Below are 18,459 nucleotides of genomic sequence, written 5' to 3'. Positions count from 1 at the left end.
ACTCCGATTGGAATTTAGAAGTTGATTTTTACTGAGGGAGTTAAGCCGGAGAGCCCCGAGAAAAACCCTTGAAGCAAGGGAGAGAATCAACAAACAACTCTACTCACATACGACACCGAGCACGGCGGTACTCGAACCCGTGTCGCATTGATGAGAGGCGAGCGTGGTCATCGCTGGACCACCCGTGCTTCCCATTCATGTTCTATTCTAATTGGATGAACGAGACATGGAATTTTCAGGAGAGCCCATTTTGGAGTATTACATGGTGGTCTATAGAGCACTTACGTGTATGTTGGGAAAATCATGAAGACATAATGCATGATCTCAGCTTCTTCTTCCAAATCCACGCCCGGCAAACGGCAAATAAATACTGTCAACAGCATTGCCTGGGAATGATAGGAAAATTGTAACAAATGAATTTACCGGCAAATCCTACGTTTTTTAAAGCACCAATCACAAACACTATCGCCACCCCGTCATTATTATCGCATCACTAAACTAGCATCATCGCCATCTCGTCACCACCTCCATCACCGCCAAAACCATCACCACAATGATCGTTGTCATCATTGCCACCACCCCTATCACCGTCATCTACATATCTTTACCACCCTAATCATTAACAGCAGCATCGTCACCATCATCATCATCAATATCATCAACATCACCATCACCAGCATCATCATCATCATCAATATCACCATCATCATCATCATCATTATCATCATCATCACCATTATTACTATCATCATCAACAGAATCATCCATCACCATAGTTGTTATCACTGCCACCACCACCACCAACATCACCACCATCACCACCACATTAATCGTTGTCATCACTGTCACCACCATTACCATCACCACCAACATCCACCATCATTATGCAAGTAATAAAAGTCATTTACCAGACTAAGGATCGAAAGAATGAATACAGTTAAAGCATAAGCAACCAGTGGAGACTTGAACAGGAAAGACATAACATAAACGAATGGAAGTACTGCCATCCCAAAAAGAATCTGAAAAGAAAACGAGTTCCTCAATAAGTATGACAACAGTTTGACTGTGAAAAAAGTACAAACGGGCGTTCTGTGTCTTGACTGTGACGATGCAGGGTAAAAGCAATTTGATTGGATAAGCCGTGATTTCGCGCTCTGTGATTGATTCAGAAAAGAACCGTTCCGTGACGTTGACATGTACAGCTGAGTCCCCTAGACCCTAGAGCCCTGTCAATCTTACTGCGCATGCTCATGTCATGGATCTTGGGTCAAGAGGTTAACTGAGTGGAAACGGAATATGCACCAAATTGGAAAAAAAAAACGTTGTCGGGTTGAAAAGGTTAAATCATCGAGCCTAAGACGTGGTAAACAGTTAATGAAGTTAATAGTATTTATATTGTAGCTTTCGAACATTGACTCAAGCTACCTTACAAAGGTTTGGGTAACATTTCATGCATGTGTCTGCACAGAAACATTCTTCGAATACTGTACCCAGTGTAAAGACTACATAGAATACCCCACGGTCACTTTGGTGTATATCTTGCAAGACCAAAGCTATAATCACTAATGTAAGGCTTACCAGAAGTAGAAAGACCGCACCCATGTCATTTTTATACGATTCGACCTGAAAGGCAGCGAAGATGACAAGAACAAACAGTGCTGGAATCAAGTAGTTCAGATAGTCCCACGTGTAGGTCCCGAACCAGTAGCAGAATGAATCCACTCCACTGACAAACTGAAGATGTTTGGCCTGGAAAAAAAAAACTCTATTCATAAGAATATGGGCAAGTGTAGAGTCAAGTTCGTAAGGCATCATTGCAAAAACCAAAACTTTTATATTCCAATTTTGATTTCAAAATAGACCCAACAATTTATTATATTGTCAAAGCGCAAGAAAAAGCTCTTCCTCCATTGTAAATTCAGGCATATTTTACTTACCTTAGAAGCACGTTCTTGCACAAGGAACGCTATAAAGCTGGCTGCCATGTATGCCATGCCCATGGCAAGGAAGATAGCCATAAACAGCATGGAAAAACTTCCCGTCACGTTCTCCGACTGGAATTAAAAATACAGAATTACACTCAGGGTCTCTACATCAATCTATCAACTTTGTTTGACAGTAGTATTTCAACTGATAAACTCGTGGTCCTCTTTTAACGTCTCTACTTGATTAGGGAAAGGACCGCCATTAACGTGGTCATCCAAGCCACTTGAAGGTCTAGCCATTTGCAGATGTTATCACAAAGGCAGCACCTTCTCCTCAGTTACTTTAAGATCCTCCTGCACAACACACCGACGCTCTTACCAACTGAGCTAACCGGTCGCATAAGAAACTAGTTTGCAACTACATGAGTGTAAACGGTTAGACCTTTATATCTTTTCCGCTTTTCCTCTATAAAGAGACCAACCTCTATTTATGGCCAACTGAAAATTTTCCGAAGTTCTACTGTAGCTCCCCGCTTATTCCAGAGAAAAAGAAATCATAATCAAGAGAATGACAACAAGAACTGATAAGATCAAGTATCACATCTGAATCAGTGTTGTCTACCTTATTCTTGGCGGTGTTTGGCAGAGGAAAGTTTGTTGTCTCAATCTCGTGCTCTTTGCTGGTCAACTCTCGTAAGAAGATGTTGGACATTGCATTTAGTGCTTCTGCAACCGTGTGAAAAGCCTACGAAATATAACAAATAGAGTTTTTAGTATAACTAGTATGTATTCATATTCATATCCATATGTCTTTACGTGCGCAACCATTAAACAAAGAAAGGATACTATAGGGAATGACACATGGTCTGAAATGGGAAAACAGTGGATTAGGTCTAAAAAAAAAAAAAAGAAAACTAACAACTACTACACACTACCACTACACATTGCACACAACGCTCAACTCACATGCTGATTTTTACGGAGGGAGGAAACCGGAGAACCCGGAGAAAACCCTCATAGAATAGAAGAGAACACTGAACACTTCGAAACAAACTTAATTCACGTATGGTGTCCGCAGGGCTCAAACCTATAATATGTTCTATTCATGACTCAACAGTGAGACCTTACCTGATTACTGTACCACAAGGTTGAAGGATTAGGTGGCATAGTAGTAACAGGACCAGTCTTATTAGTTGGTAACGAGCTATTGCCGCTTGACACATTACTGCTTGACATGTTACCACCGGACATGTTGGTTGGTGCAATTACGGTGTACGTCATAGGGCCAATAGTAAAACCAGCTACATGTTTGTTGAAGAAGTCCTTCGAATCACTCTCCTCCAATACGTGTTCGATAAAATAGGTGTTCTTGTCGCTTAAAATAGTTTGTTGGATGCTCTTTGGATTGCACGATCTAGAAAATGCAATAAAATGAATATTTATCATTATATTAGATAAACCAAACGGCTGTTGGGTCTCTCCTCTTGATTTGAGGGTTTTGGAATTTAGAAGTCGATTTTTGGGGAGGGAGGAAAAACCGGAGAGCCCCGAGAAAAGCCCTTGAAGCAAGGGAGAGAATCAACAAACTCTACTCAGGTATGATATTGAGATTGACAGGAATCAAATCCGGGTCGCATTGGTGAGAAGCGAGGCTTTCTCACCGATACCCCACCCAATGTTCCACGATTCGATCTGTGAGTTAAGTGTGTCTTGGCTAAGATCAGCCCAGAGGTTGTTTCAGGGTTTGATCTGTGAGTTAACCACGCCCTGGCTAAGATCAGCCCAGAGGTTGTTTCAGGTTCGATCTGTGAGTTACCTATGCTCTGACTTAGATCAGACAATAAGTTGTTTCACTGATAAATAAACTTGATGTTTCGCTAAGTAAAAAAATTCAATGTAACTTCATAGATGATCTTACAGTTTCGTTTGAGTCAGACAGGTATCACATTCTGACTTGTATCCAAACATTTCGTTGGAGGAGCAATTACTAGCTTTTAAGGATTTGTCAGTGAACTGAAAGAGAAAAGAAGAAATGAAATTATTTTCAAGCTAAATATTTGGAAATAAAAAATAAAATAAAAAACCAGATAGAAAAATATAGTTCTCAATATGTAGGCTTATTATATATTAGTTCTATATAGGAAATCATACGTGGGACACTATTGGGACTGTTATATAGGGAAACAAAAGCTTGGGTGGGGGTGCGGGGGGGGGGGGATATTGTACGGTATTCGTGCTTGATTGATTTTTCCCATTCACTTACATTGTTTAGCACGCTTTCTCATTGACATCAAAAAAGGTAAATGCAATTAGTTTTTTCGATTATATTTTCATCTAAAACTTTTATTTGAATTGGTCGCCTTGTGTAGCTAAATGCACCGTGTTTTCCCTTTACCACCTCAAGAAGGATTTCACGTTTGGGAAAACAAAGACAGATCTGCTAAGTTTCAGTAATTTTACACGTATGGAAACTGCTCTATATGTTGCCATTGGACTGAAGATAGAAAAACTATGGAAAGCCATTTTCAATGTTACAATGTACCGTACGGTAAGTTTCCCACTCATACAAAAAAACTACTTTTAGAAACATATTTTACTTACATCTTTCTGACATTTGGCATTCAGTATCAGGAACTCATAATTACAACAAGGGCTCAGTTTGTCCTTCACAGGAGAACTATAGTTATAGCTTGTTCCTTGGACTTGAATACCGTTCAAGGTATTTTTGCTCTGGATGGTATTAACGCTGTCTGTGACATCAATAGTGTCTACTTTCACAGTTGATAGGAAGTCTTTCGCTGCCTGTGAACAGATGAATTAGCGTTATTGGAAAGAGTGGGTCTTAATAGGCAAGCTTGTATAAATAGGATGCAATCATGCATAAATACAACTTATTTTGCACTGTTAATGTTAAGCCCAAGGGTTGGGCAGGGTTAGGAACAGCCCAGGAATCTACTGGATGACAAATATCCACTCCTATGAAAGCGACTTTTTAGGTTAATTTAAAGTGGACCAACTGAACGATGTCAAGCGTTATACCCTGGGGCAATGTGTACCATTCCCTAGAGTACCAATGAAGAAATAGAAAACTCGCGCGTATGCTGTGTGCAGTTATATAAAGCGGGGGTTGGCAGAACACGGGAGAAATGTTAGGAGAATCCCGACGCGTAGCGGACAGTTATCGACACTTCTTGAGCGTTCTGTCAATCCCCAAGTGCTTTATAACTCCACAAAGTACAGCAAGCAAGCTTTTTTTCTTTTCTTTTCTAAAATACAAATTACGATAACCGTTACTTTAGATAGGAATAACGCAACTGATCAAAGTGCGCGCGCGTGCTGTGTGTTCTCATAAAGCATGCGCTCCCAATTTTATAATTCTTTTTTCAACAGTTGCGCATGAAAAGACACATGAATGTGAGTGTAACTTAACCAAATAATCATATTTTCGAGAATTACACGTGTTCTGAAGTTGGAAAACATTACGGAACATTACGCCCAAGGTAAAACAAGAGACTTCTATTGATGCAAAGCACATTTCCCCTACAAACTTAGTAAAAGGGAAAGTAAATATTTACCGAAAGATATGAGGCTTTTGTTGAGGCGTTAACGTCACGGAAGTAACCAAAGAAAGCCTTAGAATTGACACCACCAACGCTAAGGTTCGAGAGCTTGAGAAGGCGAGGGAGATCACTGTCTCGTGCTGGATTTGAATTGATGATAATGAGACCGAAAAGAACCATCACTAATGGCATGATCAGCTGTGTGACGACGGCCTTCTTGTCTCGCTTGGAGTTCAGGAACCTCTTCACAAGCATCGCCTTGTACTGTTGCCATTTGTGTGCGAAGCCTTTCTGAAGTTCTACCAAAATGGAAAAGTAAATGGAAAGTTGTGTTTCGTCACAGAAAAACACTCTAGTGGGGGGGGGGGGGGGGGGGGGAATGGAGGAGGAGGGAGGGGAGGGACATTTCGTTCATTGGAGTTTCTGGCTACGCCCCGGCCATACTTTCCCTTTCTTGCCAAGAGAAAAGAGAATCCATATGGGAAAGAAAAGGGACAATTACAAGGAGGTTAAATGGTCATCCTTATGGAATACAGAATATAGAAATAACATATGTTATGTTTTAAAATCGTTAGAGTGGTTTTTATAAAACCCACGAAACAAAGTGTACTAACTAGAGTGTAATATAGCGGGATAAACACAACAGAAAACAAAAGACTTAGAATGTAATAGTACTGAATAAGATATAGTATAGTTTACAAGTTTATGAAAACCACTCTAACATTAACAAAATAATCATAAAACGCGTTATATTTTAAGAATAATATTTTTTATCTTGTAAAAATAATAATACTCAAGCGGATAACAGGATGTCGTGCTCTAGTCTCCTCCGCAGCCGTCATACGTTCCTGTCCCAGATACTCACGGGCCCTATCCACTGATAGGGGGCCCATAAGGATCTGGGACCGAATCTAATGACGGCTCTCGGAGGAGACTAGTCGTCCTCTGAAATGGGAAAACCATGATTGGGGCTAGGGGTAACAACATTTGACTTGCAGGAACTTTGTCCAAGAATGAATAAGAAGTTTTATTAAGAATGACTCTGAAAAGAAAATAAGTTATGGTTTACGAAGCGTTTCAAATGGATCGACAATCATGTTTAGATTTAAATTTTGGTTTCTATTCATCAAAATTCTGATCAAATTCTTGCTGTTTCGACCGATTGGATCGACAATCAGTTTAACAGCACTATTTTAACACAAAGTATAGCAAATACAGGTACAGGTCTGCCCACTTTCGATGTTTTAATGAAGTGATCGTATAAAAAGCTCCAGGAAATCATACTGATTACTTCGAGAAAGCCAAGAATTTTCTATAGCTATTATTGTCTTGGTTTTTATAATCACAAAGGCATGTCAGCCATGTTGGTGTACATTACACTAGAAGCTATGGATACACTTTTCAAGTAACAGTCCCTCGGTCCCCTCAAGTCTCAGTCGAGCGTTTTTTATTTTATATATTTGGTTGTTGTTGTTGTTTTTTTTTGTTTTTTTTTTTGTTTTTTGCCTTGGACACGCAGGGTAAGGATTGAGGATTGAGGTTTTTCATTTTTTATTTTTTCTGTCTTGGACGTGCAGGGTAGGGAATGGAGTTGAGTTGCATGTCACATGAGTAATGAAACTTGTCGCCATTTCCAACATATCCAAGCCAGGGAAAAACCGACTCGACTGAGTCTGGAGGAAAAGAAGGACTTTTACTGAGCGGAATGCTAACCGGGGCCAAGTGAAAGAAGTTAACCTATCACAACATAATCGAGTGAAAACAAAGAAATCAAACTTAAGTAAACTTGATTCAATCAATCAGGAGCAAGCAACGGAGCCTAAATTTCTGAAAAAAAGTTGGATGTTTTAACAACAACTGGAAATGAAAATAAGTAGAAGAATGTGATTGGCTAAGGTCAATATGATACCTATTTTGCTCTCTCCTCATTGGCTAAAATTTTTTAAATCTTAGATTTTGTTTAAGTGGTCCCGGTGAGTGTGTCCGCATGCACTTTAACGGTCTTTATAAACGCTACAAGAAATTATTTCTTTAGCTGTCCACCAACAAGACTGCCATGATGTCATATGAAAAGATAAAAAATATTTCGACTTACCACCCATGTCAGGATCTGTTTCGTTTGGAATCGTAACGATATTCTCTGTATCTTTGTGATGTTCGTGATCGCTAACGCTGTTGGTAAATTTTATTTAGATTGTAATGCTACACTACTTTAAGAACGATAAAGGTCAGTTAAGTGGGGTTTGGAAAGTTAGCTTGTTAGTACGTTTATTAGTGAGTGCAAGGTATTTATTGACATCAGAGTGTGTCACTCAAGTGGTCCATTTGACAAACAGAAAAACTAAACTACACTAAAATCTAAAAAAGGAAACAATAAAAAAGAAAACCAAAAACAAAGAAAAAATAAAGAAAACTAAAAGTAAAAAAGAAACAACCAAAACACTAAAATAAATATTAAAACGAAAATCGAAAACGAACAAAAAATTCTAGAAACGGCTCTGTTGTCTTATGCCTCTTCACTTGAAAAAAGAGCGGGAAATGTTGATTGCCTACACATAATATACATGGAGAAAATAAGCTAGAAATTGACCGTCTTCAGCTCGTAATAAAAACCTAGTATGTTTTTTAATATTTTTATAATTGTTTTCATGCAAATGGTAATCATTTTCATGTTTACTTTAAGTGAGAGTTTATTTGAGTTAGTTGGTGTGCGTGTGCGTGTGTGGTGTTCAAATTACTGTTATTAGTTAACGACTGTAGGGATAGATAAGTTTAGTTGGTTGGTTGGTTGTTATAAAAACGATTTAAGTTAGGATTAATAAAAAGTGTAATAAGATTAATTACACTAGTATAAGTTAGTCCAATGAGCTTTGGTATGTAGAATCCTATATGAGACGTTAAAAGACATTATTTCAATTCAAATTTTGTTTCACAGATTACGTGCAACGACTCTACCGTCCTCTCACTTATATCGAGGTGCTCCTTTCAAATTCTCGGGGACAATCCTTACACAATACTTCCCTTGCAGCACGTCGGAATGCAGCTCAATTTGAGGACATAGCGATAGGTTTCCAATTCTCAGGAGATTGAAATTATTTTAATTTGTCCTTCGAATTAAGCTCCTTAGACGTCACGTGCAAGGGGTCTGTTGTTTCGTTTAAGGTCGGGTAGATTACGTAAATTGTTAGTGTACATGCCGTATATGACAAACGACTTTTATGATCGGTTTAAAACTTAAGTCTACTGACAACCTTTACCATAAAGTCTTACAAGGCATTATTGGAATTAAATTAAATGGTTAACAAAGTTATGCAAAATAGACCCATTCCACTTGGCCATGTTTTCCCAATTCAGACCAAGAATCATCCAGAACCTAGTCCTTGTGATGAATATCAAATATTAGCTAAATTGAGGAGTCTGCTCATCTGGTAATGACCAGCGTTCTATTTGCCATACCCGGTGCATTAAATTTCAACCATCCACAGGCGAGAATATTTGTCCTTACTTTGGAAGGCTTTCAAAAGTAAGTACCACATATATAAAAACATTCAGAGATCGTTTACGTGGAGAAGGGTGATTTACACGGCCCCTCTGGATAGCAGCTTTAAGCTGAATGAGTCACCCTGTTTAAATAAAGCTTCCATAATAGGCCCTTTGCAGTTAATTTAACTTGGTGATTCTTTTTAGCTATTTGTAAAGAACTGAATGAAAGGATGTGTAACCAATTTGTTAAGAAATGCAGTTTTGACGATCTCTCGGAACATGTTGTAGAAAGTCTTTTTGCTCTTCAGAAAATTTCACCCATGGGAATCAAAATGTTCATTCATTTGCTGTCAGTCAATAATCAGCACGTGATTACTGATTTGCAAAAGACCTATTTAATGGTGCTAGTAATCGAAGAGTTAATTCAAGGAGAAGTAGGGCCCCCATATCTTTATGTGTAAACGGGCACTTGGGTCGGAAAACTGAATTGGGACTCTCTCTCTCTCAGGAGACCTAACTTATCATTTGGTCTGAAATGGGAAAACATTGCAGCCAGTTGAATGGGTCTATCGTTTAGCTTGTTTATACTCACTTGTAGAAACGTTTCATCAAGGATTAAAAGGATGATTGTTATATAATCGTAGATGGAAGAAAATGAAAAATATCAGGTTAATTAGCGTTACTCTCGGTACCAGAGAATACCAGAGATAGAGTTTCTCTAGTCATATTCAATAACAGCATGTTAGAACCTCTGTTAAACAAGTCTATTAAACATCACATTTAAAAACTTTTAAGAATAAATAAATATTGTCATGTATGGTTTTAATATGCTTTATTTTTTGGTTTTATTTTTGTAAAACCTGAAATCAATCAACGTTTTTCAAGGCGTTATGCAAATACGTGGCGGTCCGTTAATTGAACGGCTTTTAACCAATAAGACGATATTTTATCATGTTTATTGTACGGCTTTTAACCAATAGGATGGTATGTTATCATGCTTGTTGCAACTTTTTATTTACCAATTAAGTCCTATCACCTTCATAATTTGTATTCCACCAAAAGGAGGATGCGTATTATCACGTGTTTTACATGGTTTTCAATCAATAGGAGCGTTACTCTCACCACGTTTATTGCAAGGTTTTTAGTAAACTAATGTGAGTTTAGGAGGGTCTAAATCAGCCAATAGGAACGCGCGTACTATCTTGTACATCGATCTTCATTGAGCGCTTTTAACCCCTCCTCCCCCCAAAAAACCCATGTAAGGGGTACTGAAAAGATTCATAGAAGATTCATAGCCAATAAAGGAGCACGTACCATCCATCATAAACCAAAATAATATTGACAAACAAGTTTACTTACATATCGTCAACTGTCTTTTCAGCTCCTTCTCCTACTTTCATGAAAACTTCCTCCATCGTGGTGACAGATACCCCAAAACTAGCTATTCCATACTCTTGCTTCTTGGCTGTGGAAAAATATATAAATTATAAATGTATGTAGTTAGTGATTATCGTGCGGTATATAGACCCCTTGTATGTGACGTCAAAGCACCTCAATTCGGAGGACAAAGCAAAAGAATGTCAGTCTCTTGATAATTGGAAACCTATTATTATGCCCTCCAAATTGAGCTTCATTCCGACGTGCTGCAGGGGGTATATCGTACCCATAGTCAAAGGTAAACCCTTCAGCATACATCTATTTCAAAGAAGGTTGACGTGGGAGCCAAAGCAGATAGGAAATACATCTCATAACGATTCAATCGATGCCTGTAAAATGGTTAATCGTCGACTAAACACTGGATCTCCATGCTCATGATGAGAATATAATAAGAAACACAAGTCGTTTTATCTATTCTTGGAACTTGGAATGATCTTTTGCTTTTCGTTTATCGCCTATTGCCTTTAGCTCATACAATCTTTTTTATAAAAAAAAGGTATATACAGGTATCACGAACAAGAAGAAGCGTAGGTTAAGTTAGATCAATAACTCAAACTCACTTTCTAAATCAAGAAAGAGATTTTCGAAGGATTTTGCTGCGTCTTTGTTGAGAACCATTTCCAGCTCAGCACCGACACTACTTAGGATTTCAGCCGAGGGAACAAAGCGCTTGACTGTGTTGATGGTCGTGTTTTCATTGAAATCCTTTTCTTTGACTAAAGTCAGATGATAACCAACTCCATACCTAAAAAAAATTCATTCATTTAACCAATTTAAATTAAGTTTAATTTGATTTAATTTAAGCTGTTAAAACTAAAAGCAGAGGCATTTAGAGCAGAGATGGCGAAGTCTTTTTTACACTAGAGTCGTAATCGGAGTCGGAAGCACCAGACTCAGCATAACATTTATCACCAAGGTGTGAAAAAAGACAAGCACTGTTAATGAGCAGTACACTACTGAGTCTCTGGGGTCTCTGGTTCCCAGACTCAGCATCACATGTAAGTGGAGTTTGTTAGGTCTCTTTCTCGATTCGAGGGTTTTTTTTCTCCAGTTCTCCGGTTTTCCTTCCCCGCTATCACGCTATCTAGATTCCAATTCAACCTGTGAGTTAGCCGTGTTCTGACTTTGATCAGCTTGGAGATAAAATTTGAAATTTTCAAATACCCTTGACTCGACCACATTTAGGGGCACTTCTTTGAATGCCGGGCGCAACACCTGCACTGCTACCACATCATGAAAATCCGTCATTAATAGTAACATATCATTCACAATACTGTACCTGCTCTTAAGGAAAAGGGATGATCCACAACATCTTAACTGTCCATCAGCCATGATTGCAATTCGATCTCCCAAGAAATCTGCTTCGTCCCTAAAGAAAACAACATTGATTCTTTTTTATACTAACGCAACACTGAGACTGAGAAAAGGAAAAGAAAGGTAAAGTCAATTATTTTACTTCGATAACTGACGCGGGGAGTGGTTGCCCAATTCTAACGAGGCAAAAGGGAGAGCACACTTTTTGGTATTAGATGGTCAGTGTTAAACAAGGCAATGTTCCTTGCCACTTGTCTCTTATCTCGCAATGCCTTATCTTGTTGCGGTGATTGTGATAACAATTTCGAGACATTGTCTAGTGTAACACACCTCCGGTAACTTGTCTCGCAAAGATTTGTTATAACAGCCAAATAATAAATAACATTTTATTGTGCGTAAATTATTTATCTGCCCAGACCATCACGATCGAATGTGCGAGACAAGTTGCATGGAACAAAATTGCAAGACATATTACATGGATCACTGCCTAGTGTAACACATATACCCTATCGGAGCAGCTGCAACAATATGGCGCAACAAAAGTGCGAGACATGTTCCAAGTATAATTGCCTGGTGTAAAATCCCCTATAATACTATCATCAAACTTTTGTAAAACAACGATGAAATTCACTTACATGAAATGAGTGGTCAAAATAATCGTCTTTCCTGCTTTGTACTTCAAAAGAAGGTCCCAGGTAGCCCTTCGAGCATAAGGGTCCATTCCTGACGTGGGCTCGTCCAGGAATACTGTTTCAGACCCTCCCACCAGGGCAATGGCGCAACTGAAATAAACATTACACAAGGTTATATCGTGGCATGCTGAATCCAATCTTCGTACAGGTCTACAATACTTCGTTATGAGAGTTTCTTGCGGATTTTACTAATGATGACCGACATTTAAACTATAGCAAATAAATGCATACGACTTAGGCCTGGGCCCGTCCAGCATTGACAAGAGCCATTTTAGGCAGAGAAGAGAGATTATACAATGATTTATCTATCAGCCAAGACTGTTAAATCAGCTTCAGTGGCTCAGAACTGAATGATACCATAGTAAATGTGTGTCAAAGATATTTCATGTCTTACGACTAAGGCTTGGGCCCATCCAGCATTGACAAGAGCCATTTTAGGCTGGGAAAAGAGATAATACAATGATTTATCTATCAGTAAGACTGAAATTCCTTAGCCCTCAAACCGGCTTCTGTGGCTCAGAACTAACAATCCTATCACAATACTTGAGTGCAGCGTATTAACCACTCTTATCAACTAAGGGAAACTTGCGGTAAGTAACAAAGAAAGTATACCTTAGTTTTCGTTTCATTCCACCTGATAGCGTAGCAGACTTTTCATTCATCTTATCAAGGAGCTGCATGTCAGTGATCATGGCAAGGACCTCATCCTTGGCTGCCTGTCCATACTTGCCCTAAAGGGATCAAACACATACAAGTTAGACCTACACAATACAGCACAATACACAATACAGTTTGTCCTAAGGTTCACAAATCACAGAGCCCATTCGGCTTCAATAAGTGGGGAGTTCAGCAAACGCAATTGTTTAGTAGGGGCTCCAGCGCGAAAGCTTTCGTTCGCTGATTGTCACTTGTTCGTTTTGTGATAGCACTTAAAGACCCACCTTTAAATTAATAAAGAACTCCAAATGTTCTTTGACAGTCAGCCGGTCAAACAACACGTTATGTTGAGGACAAAGTCCAAGACTTTCTCTTATTCCATCAATGTCTGTAAGGATACTTTTGTTACCAATATGAGCGGAACCCGACGTTGGTGGGAAAAGACCTGTTAGGATAGACATGGTGGTGGTCTTGCCTGCACCGTTGTGTCCAAGAAGTGCTGTTATTTGGCCTTTGTACATGTTGAGTGATAATCCATCTACTGCTACTTTGGTTCCGGCGGAGCTCTAGAGTAACGAGAGCCGTTATAATAAATGATTTTGATGTGACCCGATTGAAGATGTGGCTAAAGATTGAAGTTAAATGCGGAGGAAGCAATAGACCTTTCTACTGATACGGAGCCATCTTGAATATGGCATGCCAAGGGGGCAAACGTGCCAAATTTATAAAGCATAACAGCAGTGCACTCTAATATGGCATCCCATAATGTCTTAATTAAAACAATAGAACTCAAGATGGCCGCCGTATCGGGGAAAAGGTCTGTTGAATCTATTATTTGTTTGTTTGTTTGTGTTTTTTTTCGCTTCTTGTTTCCAACTAATACCGAGTTAGCGCAGATTCTATATACATGACTGTAAAAAAACTCACGGTATAATGGACGTGCTTTTCCTGAACATGACAGTACCATACACGGTACGTGCACAAGCGTTTTCTTTGCATAAGTATTGCTTCGCGCGCAGTGATTGGTTCAACTGATGTCGCCAATTCTTTTCCGTGATCAAGCCGTGTGCTGTGGCTTTTTACAACAGTCAAACAAATATCTGATCTTAGAGTCACAGTACGAAATACACGGACAAAAAGCACACATCATTAGCATCACAATGACTACGAGGTTGATTACTTAAATGCAAGCTTTAATCGTAATGGTCGCTGTATTTTTCTATACCTTGAACACTTTTCTCAAGCCTTTGATTCCAACACCTATTTGAAGGTCGGTAGGTTCGTCTTCCACAGCGTGGTGATCTTGATCTTTATTTTCAACTGGACCAAGCTCCTAATAAGAGCATAGCCGAGAGTCAAAATATTAAAAACGTATGAAGCAAATGTGTCATGGAATACTTTACTGGGAAGAATAGGGTCGAAAATGTATATTCGTAATCAACACTGTAAATAAAGTAGTGGCGCATCTTAGTGGTCACAATGAAAGTCAAAACAAACAGCCACTACATACCCCCCCCCCCCCCCCCCTCACTCTGGACCACAGCTCTGACAGTAGAATTAGGAAGGGTGGTTGATTTAGAGAAAAAACGAAAGTACTGAAAAGATTAAATACTTAGGAGCCAGAAAGGGAACCAACTAAAATTGGCCAAAGCGCGGCGCTGCTGGAAATCAAACCACGCACCACAGGGGTGGAGAGGTGTACATTATACCACCGCGTCATGTTAATACGTTTTAAAGGCAGTATTGATGGTTTTCAACCATTCCCAAGAGAATTAAATAACAAAAGACACAGTGGCCATGTTGGAGGATATAACAAAAGAATTCATTGACAATTCTTTTGTTAAGTTCCTCCAACATGGCCTCCGTGAAACCATCAATAGTGTATGTGTTATTATGTATACAGCTATCCCAAAAGGTAGGGTAAAGATGTCACTGAATGTTGCACATCAAGCCCGCATTCAATATGTTTGATGTGAAATCAGCAAAAGGACGAGATAAGATAGAATTTTCCAAAACTTTGTCTGCACGTTTTTTCTGGTATATTTTCGTCTAAGGCGATATTAATATGATTCACCATACTTTTCAAGCTTGGTATGCAACATGCAGCATGCGACAAAACTCCTTCACGAACTCTTTTTTAAAAAGGCTTTATAGCCAATGATCTAGAAATGTTTTAGAAGCCAAAGTCCTCAGCTGACTTTGCCCCATGTAAGGGAATCCGAACCTATGGTGGATTCTGGATTCCAAACGCTGGATTCCGGATTCCGAGACTCTGGATTACGGATTCAAAGGGTCTGGATTCCGGATTCCAAAATTTTTGGTGCGAATTTTGGATTCCAAAAGGGTGGATTCTGGATTCCATCATAAACTGGATTCTGGATTCCATTATAAACTGGATTCCGGATTCCAAAAAAGGGTTGAACACATTGTTTCCAACTTTACTTTAACCACTGAAACACAAAATCCTCAGCTGACTGACCTTATCCGTGGCATTTGCCTCTATGATATCATCATGTGAAAACCCACACCAGTAAGACTTTTGGAAAGGAAAGTAAAATGGCTTTGGGATTCCGTATTTTCCAGGAAACACGCCTTCGATGTACCTATGAATAAGAATATCAATAGCATATGTGATTAATAAACTCTATAAAATAGAATGGAATTTTAAAAAATATATGAAAAAAATACCAATCAGTATGATTGGCGTAAATAGCAACTACACCGAATCCTAGTAGAGCAGACCTCTTATTAAGAATGATGCATGGCTTACCAAGCGAGTATCATGAACATGACAGCTGATATAATCATCATCATGAAGACCCATGCCATGTTGAATGTATCATCAGGAGATGTTGATTGGTTAATGGTTTCAAAGGTCATTCCAAGCTTCAAACCTTCTAGCCTAGCAAAGAGAGTGGATGCAATGCCAAGGGCACTGTTTGGAAGAAGACACATGGCAGCTTTTGCACTTCTGCAAAACAAAAAAGGAAAACGAATTCAAAACAAAGGAAGAAACAAAAAAATAAAGCAACTTTGTAATGGGAAGGAAGGAAGGAAGGAAGGAAGGAAGGAAGGAAGGAAGGAAGGAAGGAAGGAAGGAAGGAAGGAAGGAAGGAAGGAAGGAAGGAAGGAAGGAAGGAAGGAGGGAGGGAGGGAGGGAGGAAGGGAGGGAGGGAGGAATGGAATTTATATTCAACGCTACCATCGACGGCATTTTGCATGCAACAAAAAAGAACGTTTTAAACTTACTTGCTGAGCAGATCAAAATTCTGATTTTGTGCGAAGATCTGGTAAGGCAGAAGTGATGCATACCACAATGCCAAGCCAAACAGCATACTCAGAGTTGGGTTGGAGAAAAACACGCTAAAAATAAAAAGGGATTATTCGTGATCATTTCACTTTTAAGTTTTCAAGCAAACAAATTCGTTTCAGCATATTCTTGTGTTCGTTGAAGACATGGAAAATCCAAGTTTTCTAATTGCTTGGCATCAATCGTCTGAATGAATCTCACTAAAAGTCTTCAGTTAATGACAAACATTGCCTTCCATTTTCAGGCACCATGTACATTTCTATGGGAAAGTTGAGATTCCAATTGTCTTCACTAGAACCGCAGAGAGATGGATTGTGGTTGACTATAGCCACTTTTGCAAATTCATAACCCAATTCCCAACCCACACAGTAATGGCCATTAGCTCGTCATGAGCCTTCTGTAAGTCAGTAGTAGAGCTTCCGACTAGAATACGGAAGGATTCAATTCTCTTATAAGTGACACAGATTTTTTTTTCGAGTTCCCTAATGATTACTTTTGATCTGACACGCTTAAGAATTTTATCCTTTATATTATAATACCATCGAAAACTATTCTACACTTTAACACAAGAATATTATACACCAGGTTTGAGCTGGCCCTGTGCAAGAGCGGATCTAGAAATCTGAGAAAGGGAACCCAGAAAAATTCAGCATTAGACGAACCTCACCCACTGACTATGAAGGGGAAAGAACGGAAATTTTAAGATTTATTTTAGGAATTAATCAATCAATTCGTTTACCTGATAAAAAAGCAGTAAGAGATGGAGGCAGCGGCATAGATCAGGAAAAAGAGGAAAACTATAAAACCATCGGAATATTCAAAGATCTTGAAAACCTGAACCAAAGGGAAAAGAACAAAGGGTTAGAGAGTCGAAGGGTGAGTACATGTAAATATCATACAAATTTTTGCCGTTGCAAAGATTAAAGAGAGCTTCTCTTTCATGCAAAATAGATATTTTTTATGCGTGCAAGGTGGTAACCGAGTCGAACATTTGATAGTCCACTTGCATGCGACGTAAAAGGACCTCAAATTAGAGAATGAAACAAAATAATTTCAATCTCATGAGAATTGGATTGTTATGTCCTCCAAATTCAGCTGCATTCAGACGTGCTGTAAGGGGTCTATTTCAAGCATGTAATGCAACAGTGTTGAATGACATTACATGTTGCACCATTTTTACACCAATATTGTCGCATCTTTATGGACCCCTTGCATGTGACTTCAAAGCAGCTCGATCAAGGGGACAAAACAAAAGAATTCCAAACCCCTGAGGATTGCAACCTATTGTTTTGTCCCCCAGATTGAACTGCATTCCAATGTGCTGCAAGGGGTCTATAAAGATGGGTTTAAAAGTTTAGTGAGGCTTCAAAAAGTGATGAGAGATATTGCAAAAGACTGCAGTGAAGTGGCAATACAGGAAAACAAATTCTGAAAAATGTAAAGAAACAGTTTCCCATCACATGCTGCATGGTTTTGACACCCATATTACCACATTTTTATAAAGGTGCCAGGTTGGAATATTCAGAGAGAGAATGACTTCAATGTCGAGAGGCAACACATTAGCAGCTTCTCAACACTTTCCGCCGAATTTAACCAATTTCCTCCATTTTTCCCTGGTATGTCCTCTCATTTACCACGATTTTCGTCATCTAGCTATCAAAATGTTGTGGACTCACAGGGTTTCAAGCGTGCGTGAGATTTGCTGACATAATGTATCAGTATTTCTCCTATTTCCCCCGGCTCTAGACCACTCAGAAAGCCAGAACATTCACAATAGTGGTCCTGACTCACCTTGATAACCAGTGTGACAAGAATCACGCTGATTAACAAAAACAGCAGACATTTGGTGTACCAAGCCAACCAATGCAACCAGTTTTCCAGTCCCATCATTTTCATGGACTCCTTCAAACGCTGTTGTTTCTCAAAAACGATTTCCTGTAAAATGATGTAAAAGTCAGCTAGTATAGCTGAAACGAAGCCTCTGAGAAATGTTATGGATCATCTTCTGCCTGCTATCATTTTAGAGAGGAATTAATGCTCTTCAATCTCATCTACAAAGAGCAAATATTTTGTCCTATTCC

General features: G+C 39.0%; 1 protein-coding gene across 2 annotated transcripts in view; it reads right to left on the bottom strand.

Annotated features, from left to right (window-relative positions):
• LOC116297376 (phospholipid-transporting ATPase ABCA3) overlaps positions 1-18,459 on the bottom strand; it is a 41,097-nt gene that overhangs the window by 10,840 nt on the left and 11,798 nt on the right. Inside the window, exons 9-30 of one of the 2 annotated variants that reach the window (XM_089037283.1) lie at positions 18,170-18,313; positions 17,118-17,212; positions 16,318-16,431; positions 15,839-16,039; positions 15,548-15,671; positions 14,294-14,401; positions 13,353-13,634; positions 13,024-13,142; positions 12,355-12,501; positions 11,685-11,774; positions 10,966-11,150; positions 10,328-10,433; positions 7,581-7,657; positions 5,501-5,784; positions 4,527-4,727; positions 3,844-3,938; positions 3,054-3,339; positions 2,548-2,670; positions 1,938-2,054; positions 1,579-1,749; positions 909-1,019; positions 286-386 (exon numbers count right to left, since the gene is read on the bottom strand). In XM_089037283.1, coding sequence (XP_088893409.1) covers positions 286-386; positions 909-1,019; positions 1,579-1,749; positions 1,938-2,054; positions 2,548-2,670; positions 3,054-3,339; positions 3,844-3,938; positions 4,527-4,727; positions 5,501-5,784; positions 7,581-7,657; positions 10,328-10,433; positions 10,966-11,150; positions 11,685-11,774; positions 12,355-12,501; positions 13,024-13,142; positions 13,353-13,634; positions 14,294-14,401; positions 15,548-15,671; positions 15,839-16,039; positions 16,318-16,431; positions 17,118-17,212; positions 18,170-18,313 — 3,281 coding nt within the window. The remainder of the gene's footprint in view (positions 1-285; positions 387-908; positions 1,020-1,578; positions 1,750-1,937; positions 2,055-2,547; positions 2,671-3,053; positions 3,340-3,843; positions 3,939-4,526; positions 4,728-5,500; positions 5,785-7,580; positions 7,658-10,327; positions 10,434-10,965; positions 11,151-11,684; positions 11,775-12,354; positions 12,502-13,023; positions 13,143-13,352; positions 13,635-14,293; positions 14,402-15,547; positions 15,672-15,838; positions 16,040-16,317; positions 16,432-17,117; positions 17,213-18,169; positions 18,314-18,459) is intronic. The other variant, XM_089037284.1, reaches the window with a different exon arrangement.

Source organism: Actinia tenebrosa, unplaced genomic scaffold, assembly GCF_029948245.1.
Source record: "Actinia tenebrosa isolate PJP-AT-01 unplaced genomic scaffold, QUT_ActTen_1.0 PGA_scaffold4__44_contigs__length_22323623, whole genome shotgun sequence".
Classification (NCBI taxonomy): Eukaryota; Metazoa; Cnidaria; class Anthozoa; order Actiniaria; family Actiniidae; genus Actinia; species Actinia tenebrosa.
Note: the sequence above shows the minus strand (reverse complement) of the source record. Positions and strands in the feature narration are given on the sequence as shown.